At 35.6% G+C, this 17,448-nt stretch overlaps 1 protein-coding gene across 1 annotated transcript; it reads left to right on the top strand.

Annotated features, from left to right (window-relative positions):
- The first annotated feature begins 616 nt into the window (after positions 1-616).
- Positions 617-12,302, top strand: LOC125382900. The gene is made up of 10 exons (XM_048401082.1): positions 617-2,348; positions 3,804-3,924; positions 4,408-4,455; positions 4,731-4,775; positions 5,285-5,457; positions 5,692-5,790; positions 6,620-6,687; positions 7,538-7,629; positions 7,941-8,050; positions 11,334-12,302. The coding sequence occupies exons 2-10, from the start codon at positions 3,900-3,902 to the stop codon at positions 11,685-11,687; spliced, it is 1,014 nt and encodes a 337-aa protein (XP_048257039.1). The 5' UTR covers positions 617-2,348; positions 3,804-3,899; the 3' UTR covers positions 11,688-12,302.
- The last annotated feature ends 5,146 nt before the right edge of the window (positions 12,303-17,448 follow it).

The following is a 17,448-nucleotide window of genomic DNA, read 5'->3' as shown; positions in this document are numbered from 1 at the left end:
AACTAATATATTATATTTTGTAAACGCTTTTGCTGGCTGTGACCTAGGCAAACCATGATGTTTTTAGAAGAATCTGCTTTGTTTAAATCACAATCACTGATCCAAACATGTGCGCCAATATGTTAATCCTTCAATAAGATTATCTTATCGTGAGAAGAAAGGTGCCGTTTATGAACTGTGCGTTGCGACTCAACGTTCAACTGAATTGTGAAAACATTTTAGTATTGGGCAGAGACGTCCACATTATACAAATTCTCACTTCCGTTTAAAAAATCCAAAATGCATATATACTTAGACGTCTGATGGCCAGTTACGTTTGAAACGCGTTGAAAAAAGGCTGTTCATTATCTTGGATCGACTTTTTGCAATGGAAGAGGCATCACTGCATGGAATTTGGTCAGAGTCAGGAGAAAGCTCAGGTAAGACCAAATATCTACATATTTATTTATGTAAAGACATCGGTTTATTTCTGTGTAAATCACAATATAGAGGAGATACATTATCGTTCGATATTATTATATTATGCAAAACATCACACATAAGATTATGAAATGTTTTCCCTTTCTGAGATATTGCTCATATCTGACAAATATACATACATTGTAAAGGAATCGTTTAGTGCCACATACATGAATATAGAAATGTAATGACTACTCTATTAACATAAGACGTTCGATATAGAGTTGTGAACGGACCTAACAATTTACATCTACCATCTTTTATTATCTCTGTCGCAGAAAGCACACTTCGTTGTGAACTGCAGTGTTATAGTGAGAACCTTTGACACAGAAGACAATTATTTCTAAAATATGTTCTAAAATAACGTATCGCTTTACCGTATGCATGTACATAGTATAACGTTAGTTGTTATCTATTAGATTTTTGATCCCCGTACATTGCTAAAACTGCACAATGCGACACCCGGGTATACGACTATTAAAAAACCTCCAATACAACAATGTTGATAAACAAAGATTATTTGTGATATCTACAAGCAGTGTCACAATAAAACTGAAGATTTTGATTTTGTATCGCCTATGAAAAGTAATTTATTCTGCAAACATGCAGTGCCACGGAAACTCTAACTATCTTTTATTAAGAAGCTGCATATGTGTTATTTCGTTTAAACAATTTGTAACTACAGTTTGAATCCCCTTTTTAACATGGACATATTATACACTTGATGAGATTGTTTGCGCGGCTCAGTTCTCAGTTCACATGTTTGACAAATGGCACTATAAAACGTTGGTAAAAATATCAAAAACAGCCTTTTTAATTTGGAATAGTATATGCCCAATGACGGTTTGGCAGAAACCACAAAAAAGTATAGATTGTCAATAACATGTCGCACATACCGGGCCCTAGTTCAAGATCAAAGATAATTGCCGCCTTGGAATGTCTAGCGGAATGATTGACACCTGTTATCACTGTAAATGTCTTGTCAAGGCTTGACTAACGATGACTCAACGCCAATTTAAAGAGGACATTACCACATGTTTATTGATAAACATTGAGAATAACCATAGACAGTATGGCGCCGCTTAATTTGACTGTCTGCCGCTTTCACACTGATTTGACAATATGCATAGGTAACACGCGTTACTGCCGCATGAGTTTGTTATTTTCTATGATGGGTAGTGATACGTGTGCGATTTATTTGCAATGAAACTTAGCCAATTCTCTATGACATCGGCATTTGTGCACGGGAACCACGGCGTGTATGTTTATTTCTCTCAAATCGTAAACGTAATTATTAATTACTACAGTCACCTACTACAATATTTTGGGTTATTTGTCATTTGGATATTTTCTTAATAACTTAAGACAAATAATTGATATATGAATTATTTATATTAATATGAATTCAGGCTCTTGAAATAGAGTTTATTAACATCATTCCTCTATTTGGCTGGCATTTTGAGTAGATTGTTCTGACTAAATCTAGTTCCACCATGCAAACTACATGTTTTCCTCTGAATTTATAATCAGTATCTCTTCAATTGTAATTATTCTACCTGCGTTTTATGTTATAAGAAAACCGAACAGTTATCATCATTCGATAGGACAAAGGCTTAACTATGCTTCTTACCCAAACTACCAAACTAAGTATTCAGATGTGTGACCATATCCCTACAAACACGCTAAAACCAAGCAATCCCATTTCACTTACATATTGTTTGAAACACATGCTAGTCAATCGCAAAATACTGATTCGCATTTTAGATTCAAGGTAAGCAATGCATTATATACTTACAACATATTTATCATGTTCAATTTAAGGATCCGAATACCAGATCGACGAGGAGGACAAGAGTGACACATCGTCGGAATTTGCCACCAATTACCAGGTATTAATTGAAATAGTGAATAGATTATTCACTGATTATCCGGGGAAGTTAACAATTTTTGATTTAAACAATATTTCATTCGGAAATAATATAACGATACAGAATAGGGAAAAGGTGAACCGAAAACTAAATATCTATACTAAGTCTAACATCTTTCCTCTTACAATAATGTACGCAGTAACTATATTCTAATGTAAATGAATAACATTTTGTAAAAAGGAAATACGGTGAGACAGTTAAGTAATGTTGTATCATTTATTTCGGTTTCTTCATGTCCCAGGAAACTAGACGCTGATCTCTTGTAATAGAGTAACATGAATGTTTTATTAGTAGACTGAATGTGTGTCTGTATGAACTGAATTGTATCATCATAGTGTTGACCCAAAAGGAATATCGCCAAGGTGAACGAGACAAAAATATTGAAAAAAATCATAGAGTAGGTTAGGAAAAAAAGTCATGGGAAAAAAATCATAAACAATAAAATCTGTATGCATATCAGTTTTATTCAAGTAACAACAAGTGATCTGAAGACTAAATAAATAAAGTCCTGTTCTGTTCTGAAGACGCCGTCATGATTAGTTGGCGCCAGCCTAGACTGTCCAATCAACGTGAATATACAAACCGTGATGTTACTTGACCAGTTGATGGCACCTGTCAAACTCAAAGTGCCCCTGGTCCTCCACCCACCATGTGTAATACTTTAGCGCACTTGAACGTTTTATGTGCAGCTATATCACTGTTAGGCTGAGTGATGAGAGAATAAATTTGGTCGTTTTTGTTAACGATCGTTTTTATGTTCAACCTGGTAACCTCATAAGTGACTAACTGTTTTATCATGATGAAATGAAACATAAAAAAATAATCAGAGGGAATGACGGTCGCATTTTTCGCATACATGTCATGCTCGCATTAATTTCATGATTTACTCAAGATAGATTTGAGCAACGATCATGTTTGGGTAAGGGAGATAATTTTGTCTCCGCTTGCAATTGGTTTCAATCGGACGAGCAGCTCCGAGATCGCAGCTTGACTGTTCGGTACGGCCGAAACGCGGCATCCATGTTGTTCACGCTCCTTAGATCACGCGGCCTCATTGGCCTGACGAGACATAGCTCTACATGCCACTATCGCTTTGCTTCAGTTTCTGCCAGTCTATACCTTTCTTGAATCAATTAACGATTTCATTGTCAAAGTGGTCTGATTTCAGTAATGTTAATGAAATCGGTGTTGTAATATATTATAAACTTGAACATTGTGCACTATCTGTTATACATCTGTCAGTTATATATGTAATATTCATATTGTCAGGGATTGTTTTACTAAATGTGTTAACACTTATATCACCCGTTTACATCATCTGCTGCTAGTGTCGAAAACAAGTGTTTGACGAATTCAAGTTTTACCGCATAACCATATTGTGGAAACATTTTAATTTTGTATTTGGTCTCATCGTAGAGTCCAGTCAAGCGCAAGAACAAAATCTTGAGACAAAGGGAAGAAAATGGAAAAAAGAATAGATTAGGAAGCGGTCCAGTTGCCTCATCTACACCTATGACAAGAGTTTACGACTTTTCAGGTATTTCTTACCGAACTTTACAATAATGGTTCCTAATTAGTGGCCAGGTTGAACTGTTGAAATGTGTCTGTGATTGCAGAAAGTGTCTCTCATAACCTGTAATGGGTTGTTCATACATAATTGTTTTAAATAGATTTTATATTGTAAATCTGAGGTGAGACTGTAATAAAATATCTGTCTGTAATTACGACAAGTAGGACTGACCGTTAGCTTTAGCAGTCCACGTGAAGCAAAAAAAGTATAACGTTTGTGACTCGCCTGCAGTCGCAGATGAATTTCTTTACCTTTTTAAATGTCCAGGGCTCAATCATCAAAGAAAAACATGAACTGTAAATTATTGTGCATGGCAAAATGTATATAAACTTTGCAAATGTATGCAGTCTAAAAACTATTATGTTCGAGCAATAAAGCACGTTCAAGATAACTGATTCATATATTTTCATCAACCCAAGCCCATTTCTTAAATTGTACTTTTCTATGCAGATGGAGAAGATGACGGTCAGGACTTACTGAGAAGAGCCTCAAGCTGTAGTATGTATTTTCATCAAACACAATTCTATGAGCAGGTTCATGAATTTTCTTGTCACATTCGTGTAGTTTAACATGTAATTTGCTTTCATTTCAATCAGAGATTATCGTAGGTATGCTTAGACACGCAGTTATTTTCAACATCTAAATGGATATTCATAAAGATAAATGAAATCCGTATCCATCGGCGATCAATGGTATGTAGTGCATCGATGTGTCTGCAATTTGCTTAGAAAATAGCACTCATACGGCATCTGATAAACAAATTAATGTTTCAGAGAAACAAGCTGCAATTCAAGCTGAGACTCCTCGTATGAGACAAGGTATGTCACACAACGAATGTAATTTTGCATTGTATGAATAATCATACATTTATATGATTTTGGCACATCTTTAGCTGCCACAAGATACGCGGAATGACACAGGAGGAACATCTCCATTATTGATAAGGATTGCTTAATCGACATTAAAATGCCCTAGCTAATGATATTCAAACACTCATTCGTCAACACCAATTACATTCGACCAGCAACAAGATCATTTAATGTAACTATCCTTTTTATGTTTGCCGCTGAGGCTTGTCTTATATTCCAGCGGGATTTCAAATGACTGCAACCTAGTGCTTATAACACTTCAGATTGCAGTTGATGGCAAAATTAGCTTACTCTTTTTAATAAGAATATCAAGGAGGGGTAGTTCTGTTTGGCTCGAATATATTTTGAATTTGATATTTGAGTGCATATTTTGGAGAAGGTTGCACTTGAATTTTTCCCAGAACGTAAAACGGTCATCCAGGTGCTATGTAAGTATTTAATGTTTCTCTTAATTACAGGAAAGTCAATCCCCTATGCGGAATTTCTCCAACTCATGAGGGTCATGGAAGGACGACTTCACAGGGCCATTACAGATTTGAAGGGCGAAGTCGGCGACCTTAAAAAGGAAATTGGAAACTTAAACAGCGAGGTTAGAGACCTCAAGAGCAAACTTACTGAAAAGAATACACAGGTAAGTGATGATAGTCAACACTGTATTCAGTTTAAAATGCATTCTCGATATGATTTATCGTGTTTCAAGGGGAAAATTATAGTTAAATATATATTTACGTGTCATTACAAGGAAACATTGATTTTAAAAATTGCATCCAGCCAGTGTTGGATCATGCGATATAACAGTAAGTGAACTAGTAGGGCATACCATGATACGTTTCACCGTCAATTTTCACTATATTTGTATTTCCAGGTTACCGCCCTAACTGCAAAAGTTACACGTTTGGACAACAGGGTCCAGGAACCAACACAAACTTCGACCAAATCCAGCAAAGTCAGTACAAACATAAGGGTAAGATCCCAGCAAAACATCAAAACGGCGGATATGTGGAAAACCGTGTTTAGCGACCGAGATTATACAGCGCGTCAAACGAGGGCAATCAACATAAACTATGTGTTGTTATTGGGAAGAAAAACACCATAACGATTGTTTTCCCGAAGTACTCGGCACTAATAAGCGGATTAAGGTTCAATTCAGATACTTTCGGCTTGAAAGCATTCACTTTCTTTATCTAAAATAATATTTGGCTTGGGGGAGATTGCACTAGTGTAATGATAAAACACCACTTTGTTTACAATCAAGTTGTAAACAATCAAGTTGTAAACCAACGCATGGACCTGTTACTGTTGTGGTACGGTATGTTGTAGACATGGAGCATAGAGTGTTTTTGTATGTTGGATGAGTGTGTTTGGATGAGAAAGTGTTTGTATGCGTGAACGTTGTGTTTGTGTCCAGAATGGTAAATGCGTATGAGTTTCGTATGTACCCCGGTATGCAAGTATGAAAGTAATTATGTCTTGAGTGTGTGTGTGTGTGAACGTTACGTAAATTTGTGCATGGAGGTATCTGAGTGAGGTAGGTATGTTGTGGTGTGTCCACAGAGGTGGATGTGGGATGCAACTGTATTTTATTGTAATTTTTTAATTTTTTTTAAATGGCCAGGTGTATCTATTTTAAATAGCTTGGGTTCAGCAATCGCATTAATTTCACGATTTACAGTAATCGATGCGTTTCTCATAAGACAATATCAAGTTTCGATAGATTTATCTCACAGATAAAATCACCAATATTGATTCTTTCTATTGTCTGTTAACTATATTTTATCAATTTTCTTCCTTAGGCAGCATTGAAGGCAGCTATCGACCATGCTGAAACTGAGAAAGGGTGGACTATGGAGCCTATGTTCACGTAAGTATCGTAGTGTGCAGTGATCATTTTGGAAAGGACGATATGTTCATTCTGTTACAATCATTTAAATAATTCGAAAATATCATTTTTACCATACTTGACAACCATTTGTTTGGAGTCGACTTACACCAGGAAAACGCTGTGGCATTGTAAGCACTATTTCTGTTGATATGTGTATCTTTGCGTCTGTGAGACCGAGTATGTAACCTATATAATTATTTATCTCTTTTTAAACCCCTATAGGTTTGTCGCTGATAAAAGTTAATCAAAACTATCAAAAGTCATATGTAATTTATCTTTGTTTCACTTATACTTTTATTACAGTACTTTTTATTCAGATGAATAGATAGGCTTGTTTTAAAATCTTATCGCATTTTTAGTGTTCATTTTACCTCCATAATCAATGAACGAGTCGCAAAGTTTTGTGTGCCTCAAGTTTTCTGATAAAATTGGAGGTACATCCGAAAAAGACTGTTACGCAATTTTGGCAAAAATAATATTTTCTTAATACCACCACGATTACTTCTCTTCCATGAATCCCGTTTCAGTAGAAAATAGTCATAAATAAAGTCTTAGGAATCTTTGTAATGGGAAATTATATGAGACAGTCACATAAATATATATCTTTTTGTTATTTTTGTACCAGAAAACTGTACCACCAATATATCTCAAATCTAAACGAATATGTCTTAATTATGCAGTGAAATTATACCTAATAATCTTGCTTCTTTTAGTTACTTCAAAATAAGTTAATAAGTTCATGCTGAAGTCGTTAAAGAAGATTATATGTAATAGTTATTGGCATATGTATATTTCTGGTCATATAATAAAAGTAAAACATTTGTTGCAGGTTGGAGTCCGCACAGAATCGACAAGTTGTCAAATACATCTGGGACTTTTCTAAGGTGATAGCTCCAAGCATGACAAAACAGGAATTTAAAGGTATTTTTATCATTTAAGTGTATTTCAAATGCATGTGTCCGTCATGTACATTTTTAAAACATTTCAATTCCATAAGTCAATGCAAAGGTACACATGCCTACTAGTGGAAAGATTTAAACCTTTTTTCAGTTTTTTGAAATGACTTATCTATGATGCGTAACATTCCCATTAGTCTGTCAGGAAAGAATTATATGCAGCATTCACAGGTAAACTAATGGTTAAAGACTTGCTGTACACTATTTGAAGATATGGAAAAAAGACCGGTATGTTGCAGTTCACATCCAAATAAGGAAAGAAACATTATGTTCCAGATGGTATGACCAGGATCATGTTAACGAAGAAAGAGAAGCTATCCCGAACACGTAACGGAAAAGAGAAAGAACACACGGACGCGTCCAGAAAGAATTCAAGGAAACTGACGGTAAGTTGAAAGATTTGTGTTGCTGGAGGGATTAAATACCCCCTTAGGATATAAAATTTGGATTATTGAAGATGAATTTTGAGTGAAGCTTAACTTGGGCAAAGTAAGGCCAATTGTTGGAAGTGTTTGAGGTGTGACTTTATATAGGCCTGTTGGCCATGGCCGCCGGGTTAAAAAAAAGAGAAATTTAGAATGAGGTGAGTGGCGCCTTATTAATATATAATTAAAAGTTGCCCAGTGGAGTAAGGTTATAGGGAGAGGTGGAATTTGGAATACATATGTTTTTTGCAGAATTAACAGCAGGATAGATTAGAATAGAGAATTTTATTAGGACAACCGGGGTGTATAAAAATTGGTAAATTGCCTGCTTTTAATATTTACCTATTTACCCTTATATAGTTTACACCCCGGGTAATTTTCTGTTGTTTATATTATGAGTGTATATATATATACATAGTGCCCCAGGTAATTTTACAAGTATACACTACAATTCTAAGACGGAAAGGCCGTCATGTGTTGTCTAGACTGTCCAATCAACGTGAGTTAACAAACCGTGATCACTTGACTAGCATTGATTAGCTTGTCTATAATGCCCACCTTTGTAACATGTCAATATATTGCTTTGTCATTATATCATTGTAATTAGTGCTGAGAAAATGTTGTTATGAACAGTGGCACGACCATCACCCGACACCTGTATATATTCAATGTGTTACGTGACAGACTATTTCTATTATCCCCCAGTCTCTGTCTTGTTAGTTAACGCCAGAGTCGACACACGCGTAGCTCAGCTATTTTAGTCAGTCTTCTAATGACTGGGACAACACACACGACTTGTGTAACTTGTTTATAATTTCAATCACTGTTAAGAAAACATTTGTGGAGGTGTAATAAACCACAGGCGCGAAAGAGATTTTTTTTTAACCTTTAATATGAAAGTATATATTTTACAAGAGCTTTTTGCCAGTCTAGCTACCACTCGCTCGTCTTCTACATAAGAGTAAAAGTGGGGCACATCTCTGCCGGTATTCTTCCATGTATTCGCATAACAGCTTCGAAATAATATTTTGGGCGTCCATTGATGCACATATGCATCGGAGAGTCAACTAGGACATTGGCAAATGAATTCATGTAAATGCAATATCATCATACAACGTGTTTAGAAAATAATAATAAGAAGAAGATTCCAAGCGATGCTCCCGAGTGCTTTGCCGGTCGGACGTCAGTGGTTAGGGCTTGTGGTTTTGCACATTAGTAGATAATAGAATCCAGTCAATATATATAATATCGTTTTTTAAGTCTTTCACAGTATTTTAACCTGTGAAATAAACTCATCATAATACTTATTAAGAGGTGTGTCGCTAATCACCTCGGGATATCTTTGATATTCCATGTATAACTTTGCTCTGACTTATTGAATTTCCTATTTACCTGGCTTGAATCAATTCATATACAGAAGAGTAAAACGACTGAACCTGCATACATTTTAAGCGGTCATTGATCAAAGGATATTATGAGGCGTACTACTTTTTGTTTGTCAACATCACGCCTCGAAACATTTTATAAAGTAAACCGTGACTGTTCTGTTGTTAAAATTAGGTATTACTGAAACGGATTTTTGAGCAGTTGTCAATATATGAAATAATAGGTCATGTGTATCCATTAATGCCCATCCGACGGATATGTTTCCATTACCAAGCCTAGTAAGGCAAGGTTGCCTGTTGTCCTCAATACTATTTTGTGTTGAGCAATAGGATTTAGCAACAAAATTTAAAAAATCATTGGCTTGCTATTATATGCGTATGAATTTCTCTTTTAACAGCAGGGTTTTGCCCGGTCTCAGTAATATTGAATTGTATAAACGTTGTTAGGTAAGGTTTAAATCTTACCATTTCTTGGTAGTTATTATTGTCGTTGCAAGAAATTAATAGTTTCTTTTAAATGTTACTTGACGAATTTACATTGCACCCTCAATGTAAATGTGTTGTCAATATATTCAAATAGTTGAAATCATTTCCTAAATAACTAATGTTACACAAATAACACTTTCCGCCATAAAAAGGTACATAACGCCATCTTTCTACCTTTATAGAAACCCTGAGCGTCACCCAATGACCCTAATAAATCTGTCACCCGCGGCCGCATGTATATGCACATAGAAAATTGGTTAGAGGTAGATATGCCACAAATACAATTACAGAAACTCTCAGAATATGATAAATTAGGAAGCATTTGTTTTTAATGATTTAAAGAATGGTTTATCTCAAATAAAGAAGGCCAACAGACAATGCCTATATGAAGTTCCCTCCAGACAAATTCCTTCCACATAATTTACTATTGCATCTCAGAGGACTGTACCTTGGGTACTGAAACAGATAATGAACATTACCCTGATAAAAGTAACCACAACTAGAAGATAAATTATGAGGAGCAAATCTATCAAATTTGTAGCCATTTATTTCACTACGTTCTTATCTAAATGTACTATGTACTATCCAATTCTTTCCGTTACCAAATATTCTATATTGATGAGTTACATTACTATCGATCCGGACTTTCGTTGTCAAACATGTTAAATCGACACAAATTAGCCTCGAGCAGATCACCACTCAGCTGCCCAGCCATTCCACAGAGATTTTTCTTAAATTGTTCTGATAAACAAAACCAGAATATCGGAATCGTAACTGACATATCTCCCTTACTTGCGATATGTTCCAATGTTGTTAGAAATGTCGTGTCATTTTAAAACGTATATAAATCCAATCATACCTTCAGATCATTGTTGTAACATGTCTTTTGGTAGTATATTTATCTATACTACGAAATGTTTCATGTTTCATACTCTGTGGGGAGTGACTAATATTCACACCAAGTACCAGATAGATAGTTAGGAATGTAACGATGCGTATAACTATAGTTGCTGCAATTGCTTCTCTGAAATGAGAATAAAATGTTTCATGTTTGTTATTCCTGCATTAAAACGTCTTAAATAACTCCTGCTTGTACGCAGTGAGTTTTACTTTAGGAGTTCAACTGCAAATAATATGTACTATGAGTTGTAAGTTAATGTTACTGAAACTTGAAGATTATCTGTAGACTTCTTTTTATAGATTAAGATATATATTTCTTCCCATTTACAGAATTTCGATTTATAGTGACTCTAAACACAACATGCTCAGGACAAACTATTCTACTGAAGTAATGGGCACATTTCTGTTTTGTCTTCGTTTTATTTCGTGTTTAAGAAAGGTGGGTGTTATAAAGTGAACGGTTTTGCTTTCAGAAAAGCAGAAACCGTGTAACTGGCATTGAAAAATCCGAACTACCTCATCACACAAGGACCAAGTACATTCGAGTAATGAAAAAAACGCAGCTCATGTCGTCAGAAGAGAGTTCGGTCGACGAGGATGGCAACCGGGTCTTCAATGTGAGAAGGAGGGACTGGGAGAGTCATGAAATGAGGGCCGCTAAAAAAGTGGCCGACGAGACATTTAGTAAAACAACCAAGACAGCAGCGTCCATCGTACCACGGACGAGACGAATTACAGGTGTCTCGTCATTTGCACCACCTCCTGCCTGGTTGCAGAAAGAAGACAGCTGGGTCAGCTCAGCACTGACATACCATGGAGTAGTTTAGAATCATCATCATTCATATCCTCATCAGAACATGCTTACTTACTTACTAAAAGGGGTGTTTTTATAGGTTAGGAATTTTAGGGTTTATTGGCAGCTTGTTTTTTGTCCTTTTTTTTAAATGCGGCCAAGTAGGCCTGGTTTGATTAGATATATGCTTAGTGCTTCAAAGGTTTAAAGTCATGTAGGGGGTTCAGTACAGTCATGTGATTGTTGCAATTTAGTGAGGATTGGAGTGTTGTTTGGTCTGTGTTGCTGGTAATGTGTTCCATAAAGTATTGAATAGGGCGCTCTAAATGTAAATGTCACACGGGAATAATACGTGTTCGGGCGTTTCTTTTTAAGTTGCAGTGGGGGTATTTACCGGTTTGGTGGTTTTTTTAATTAGGTGTAGGTGAGAGCTTAACTTAGTGTGGCCTGTTTGTAGTTTGGTTATTACTCTGTCAATGTTTTTGGTTTTATGATGGATATGTTTTTTTGAGTGGCGTTTTAGTTTGCAATCATATTTCTGATTGTTATTTTGCCGCTATTTTCCTTTGAGATACTTTTAATTTCTTTTTTTTTATTTTGGTAGGTTGATGCTTGGGATGCTTACTTCTTCTAATTTTAGTGCTGATTTGGCTGCTTTGTCTACATGTTCGTTGCCAAACACCCCAACCTGGGCAGGGATCCAAACTATTTCTATGTCTTTACCTAGTTTACGTAGATTGTTGGCGCTTTTATCTGTTGTATTAGTTTGGGGCGTTTTTTGTGGTTTTGTTTTTATGGCCTGGAGCCCACTTAATGAGCCGGGATGCGCATGAATCACGGTAGTCAAAACGAATATATTTACCAATTATATGAAGTCAATTAGCCAGTTCAAGAGACAATACCCTGGTGTAATTACGTCGCATGCCTCTGGTTCACGGTTCGTCTGATCTCCCGTCATAAAACCACGATGTTTATTTACCTGGAGCCCCAGACAGCGCTGACTTCCCTGTGTGCAAGTACGTACATGGCAATAAATGGTTTGACAGTTGTTTGACGGAATCCCCCCCCCCCCCCCTCCTCCCCCCCCCCCCTCCCCCCCCCCCACCTTTTATGGCATATTTCAAAATTCCAAACTTGACCTGTTTTGTATATATGTATATATTATTATGTTAATATGGACAATGGTAAAATTCATAATCACAGTTCAAGGGCTGTTCACAAATTATGTAAATCTGCTTCGTGATGAATGAAGCATGGTAATAAATGTATGCATCTGAGTCATTTGTTCTGTATTCTTTGATGAGAATGAGTTTTCTTATATTAATGATGATTACTCTCACAGAATATTTGATAAGAGGATAGGACTTTCAGTTGAGAATAGTTATGCAAAAGTATAGGCGGTCTGTGCACATGTGGTAAAACTGATATATCATTGACATGATAATCGGGACTTGGAAATCATAGTCTCTCATTATATGACATAAATACACGTCTATAAGGACGCCCGACTTGTTCACGAAGCGTAATTTCAGGTTATCTGAAATCTGTCGGTTTGGAATTATTATTTTTTGTTTGTAATAAGGATAACAAAAACATGTTTTGTATTCTATTGAAGCATTCATAAATAATTCAGTGTTCGTTTCCCGCGGTTAAAGAGTTTAAACTGATTGCAAACTGATTTTAAAATATATGGTTCTGTCTGTAGTACGTCCTGATGTCATAATATTATGTCGTAAACATGTTAAATAAAACAATTATTGATAACTTCCTGAATTCCAATTGTTCAATGAACAGAATTATTCACAGCTCTGGCCTGAGACAACAATCAATTAGATGTTACTAAAGATTGTCCATTCTATGATCTTAGGCACATGTCGGCGCACTTACATGTGAGCCGTCTAGACGACCGTCTGTTTTGTCATTAAATGGCAGCTGCCATCCAGCCGAATACTTAATCTTGAGACCTATTTGGGTCTTGTCGAGTCAAGTGCGGGTCTCTCTCCCACCTTAGGGACTGAGACTGTAAAAGCCCCTCGCTACACAGACAAGTAGTGAATGTTTGAGATAAATATATTATTATATAGTTTAAACTCAATAAATAACTGTTGTTATTGTCCAAATTACTGATAAAACATATTTTAACTTTTTCCTTCTAACCATATTTCCAAACCATTCCAAACCATTCCAAGCCATTCCAAACATTTCCAATTTTGGAAATATGCTTGGAAATGTTGCCATTCCAATTTTGGATTTTTTGGAAAGATCGATCTTTCCAAGCTTTGGAAATGTTGGAATGAGCGATCTTTCCAAAGAAATCCAACGATCATTCCAAATTGGAATGGACGCTATTTGGTCTTGTGAAACATTTGCCTTTACTAAATTGACTGTTAGACCCACACATCTTCGTATGATTCAAGAAAGTGCAGTTGCTTACGTAATCCTTGTATTGCGTCAGATACCAGAATGACATCATCAGTAAACATAAGTAGAAAGATTTCGAACATGTCCGGAACAAATGTACTCCATAATTTCCATTTCTTAGAGTTTATGTTGATAATTCGTTTATGAAAATAACAATGGATTTAGTATGCAGCAATTGGACACTCATAATAATCTGTACAACAATTGTGTTTACCTCTTACACATGTTTTTACTGATGAGTACATACTACTAAGTGCCTTTAACATTTTCCATTGAAATCTCCTGAATACAAGCAATGCCAAAATTTCACACAATCAATTGTATTTCCTTAAATCAACGAAAGCAATAAAACAGATGCTTTGTTTCCTATTTGCAGTCGAAATATAATCAACAGTGGCTTGTGTCTCTTGTATCTTTCCCCGTATTTGTGCCCAGGTCGAAAATCGGTTATTTAGCATACTGGAATATATCTTTATAATTACAGAAAGCAGAGGAATCACCTATAATTATCGGGATTATTTCGTGATCTTTTCGTATGAATTGGGACTACTGTTGCTTTTGTCAAAGAATCGGGAATCGGGAAACACACCAGAGTCGAGTAACAACTTTCCAAGAAAGGGATTAGTAATATTTACAAAATGCTTTAACATCTCAATCGACACACAATCCGGGCCTTTTCCCATTTCTTAAGTCATACAATGCTCCATTTATTTCTACTTCTGTTATATATGATTCAAGTTTGCACAGATCAACATCATATAATGGCAAAAATAATAGATAATATCGTCATTTAATATTTACCTGAGTATAAACATTTGTAAATACATTCTTAAAATGATCAAACAAGGAACCTTTGTCAATATTTGACAGTTTATCAGATCGTCCTGAACTATTTTCAATTTCTTTCCAAAATCTAGTCTTTAACTGTTAGTTGATGGTTTGTTCTTTTCCTTTTCTGAATATTTCGTTTTGCTTATCTACATACATTAGAAACATTTCTTACACGGCAGTAGATACGTTTAATGTTCATACATGTTATTACATCTGAACCGCCTAAGACATGTCCGTGCTTCTCGCGAAGCTTGTTTGCAATCAAACCCGCAGTAACTGTCATTAGATGGTTGGCTACAAATAATGGCCTTTTCGTACATTCAGCCACACTTAGGATAACCGTGTACATTTTATTTCTAGATAGTGATTAAAATCCAATTCCACCATTTAAATGATCTCATCGAAGATGTACACATTTTGTTTAGTATGTCAGAAATATAGTAGATTGGGTATCATTCCATTCTTATCAATGTGTGTTTGTCAGATCCATTCTGTAGTCCTTTCTTTAAAGGTTTTACGTGGCTTACGTTCTACGTGTAAACGAACTGTCATATGTTTAGATTCCACTTTATTTCCTATCATTAATGATGTACAATATCTATATAAGCTTGGTGATAAAATAAAATAGTCTACTGCATAACATCCCTATTCGGATGTATAGGGATAGCTACCATCACAATCTCCTGCAGTTCTACCATTGAATACAAAACGGTTATGAGTAAAACGCAGTTTATTTACAGTACTGTCCGTAAATACGCTTCATGAATCTGGTGTCCACTTTGGTTACGTAAGAGAAAACAAAGCAAGTTCATCGAAATGGAAATATTACTCTTATCATTGTTTTATTCAAAGAACTGATAATTGGACCTAAACATTTATCTGACATTTGCCCGTTGAGTCTCCAAGAAAACTTACAAAGTTGGACAACAATTCAAACTAATTTTAAAAAAATAGTATGGCATGTCACCGATACCCTTACCTGTTCGCGAACACCCTGTATCATCAACATTTGATAGTGATTCATAAACATATGATTTTGATGTGGTAGGAATCGTAATATCGACTCGTCTTTTAGCAGAGACTTTTTATGCTTATGCAGAGGGTTTTCGGTTGTCCATTCATATACTTTCCACCGATATTTTGCCTTTTGTCGCCTGTTTCGTCGGATAATCGAGACTAGTTGTTCTCTGGCGTTGACATTGCAACAAACTTCATTTATTCATTAAATAAACCAAGAAACCTAAAACAAACAAGTTCACGTTTTTCTCGCGGCGTGAACAGAGTAAGAACAGTTAGATGAATTAGATGTCATTCAGTTCACGTGACAACTGTTATATATTGTTTTGACAGGTGATATGCCAGAGTATGTATTTAATATCTGATCACTTATTAAGATAGTTCAACGAACAGTACTCCATGTTTATAATAACCATAGACAATGTATTGTGGACAGCAATGGCTCAATTTGTGATTCAGGAATTAATAATGATGAATTGAACTGTTACTGTAGTATTTTTACATCAATATTATGACATACAGCTTGTAATAGAGTTTCCTCCATTTCCGTTCTATCATTATAAACGTTACTTTTATATAACACTCCTAAGGTGAGATACATTATGAGTAACACGTGGAGAAGAAGTAAAAATCTGTTGTGAATGATTACACAACAGGATATTCATACAAGTACAACAATTTAGGGTATGAATAAAAAATGACGATTTTAGTTATTTTGCAAAAAGGAAAATAAAATATGATGTCCTGGCTATCATATATGTGTGTATTTTATGACCTTTATGATTACACGAAGGCCAAAACCTTACCTCTATTCATATTGATGAAAAGAAACATACTCGAAACAATGGGGGCGTCAAATTCGAGAAACCTAAATTATATTTGCTTCTGAAACAACTGACATGTGCTGTTGCAAAAGAAATATATGACAAATGTTCACCTTAAAGCAAACAAACAGATTCTGAGGAAGAGAATCTTTGGATGTCAACTTCTTCATTGTTATGAACACAACGTTTCAGAGTATATACTTACTCCTTCATCAGGTGAACGAATGCTAAGATTCAGAGAGCCTATATATGTACATGTAAGAAAAACAAAAGTAATAAGATAACAAAAGGTAACTTAACAAGGGCAGTCCACAGATAATTTGCGCTGATAGGTGATTAGCGAAAGACAAGGGAAGACAACACTCTACGGAAAGTAGCGCCGATAGTTGCAACTGAAAGCCAGGACTTAAATTGTCACTGATTGGTAATTGGCAATGGACACTGGGCAAACGGGAGGCCGGGGGTAATTAGCACTGATAGGTGAAAGAATGAACATAGTAATGGGAAAATGGAAGCCAGCTAGATAATTAGCACCGACAAGGATCAAAGCAATAAATCCCAAGCACTGGGCACTACCTACATGAACACCAAATTACAAATCTTAAACAAAACTGCAAACAATCAAATATATTCACCCCTGAACTTAAAATACCCAAAACAGACACAACACTAGCTAGCCAAATAAATAAACAAACCGACCCA

Source organism: Haliotis rufescens, unplaced genomic scaffold (genome assembly GCF_023055435.1).
Source record: "Haliotis rufescens isolate VD_foot unplaced genomic scaffold, xgHalRufe1.0.p SCAF_21, whole genome shotgun sequence".
Lineage (NCBI taxonomy): Eukaryota > Metazoa > Mollusca > Gastropoda > Lepetellida > Haliotidae > Haliotis > Haliotis rufescens.
Note: the sequence above shows the minus strand (reverse complement) of the source record. Positions and strands in the feature narration are given on the sequence as shown.

Excerpts from the sequence above, each read along its gene's own strand:
- LOC125382900 (XM_048401082.1), top strand. The coding sequence starts at position 3,900 with ATGACAAGAGTTTACGACTTTTCAG. Across the intron at positions 4,456-4,730 it reads GAGAAGAGCCTCAAGCTGTA|AGAAACAAGCTGCAATTCAA; the intron begins GTATGTATTTTC and ends TTAATGTTTCAG. Across the intron at positions 7,630-7,940 it reads GACAAAACAGGAATTTAAAG|ATGGTATGACCAGGATCATG; the intron begins GTATTTTTATCA and ends ATTATGTTCCAG.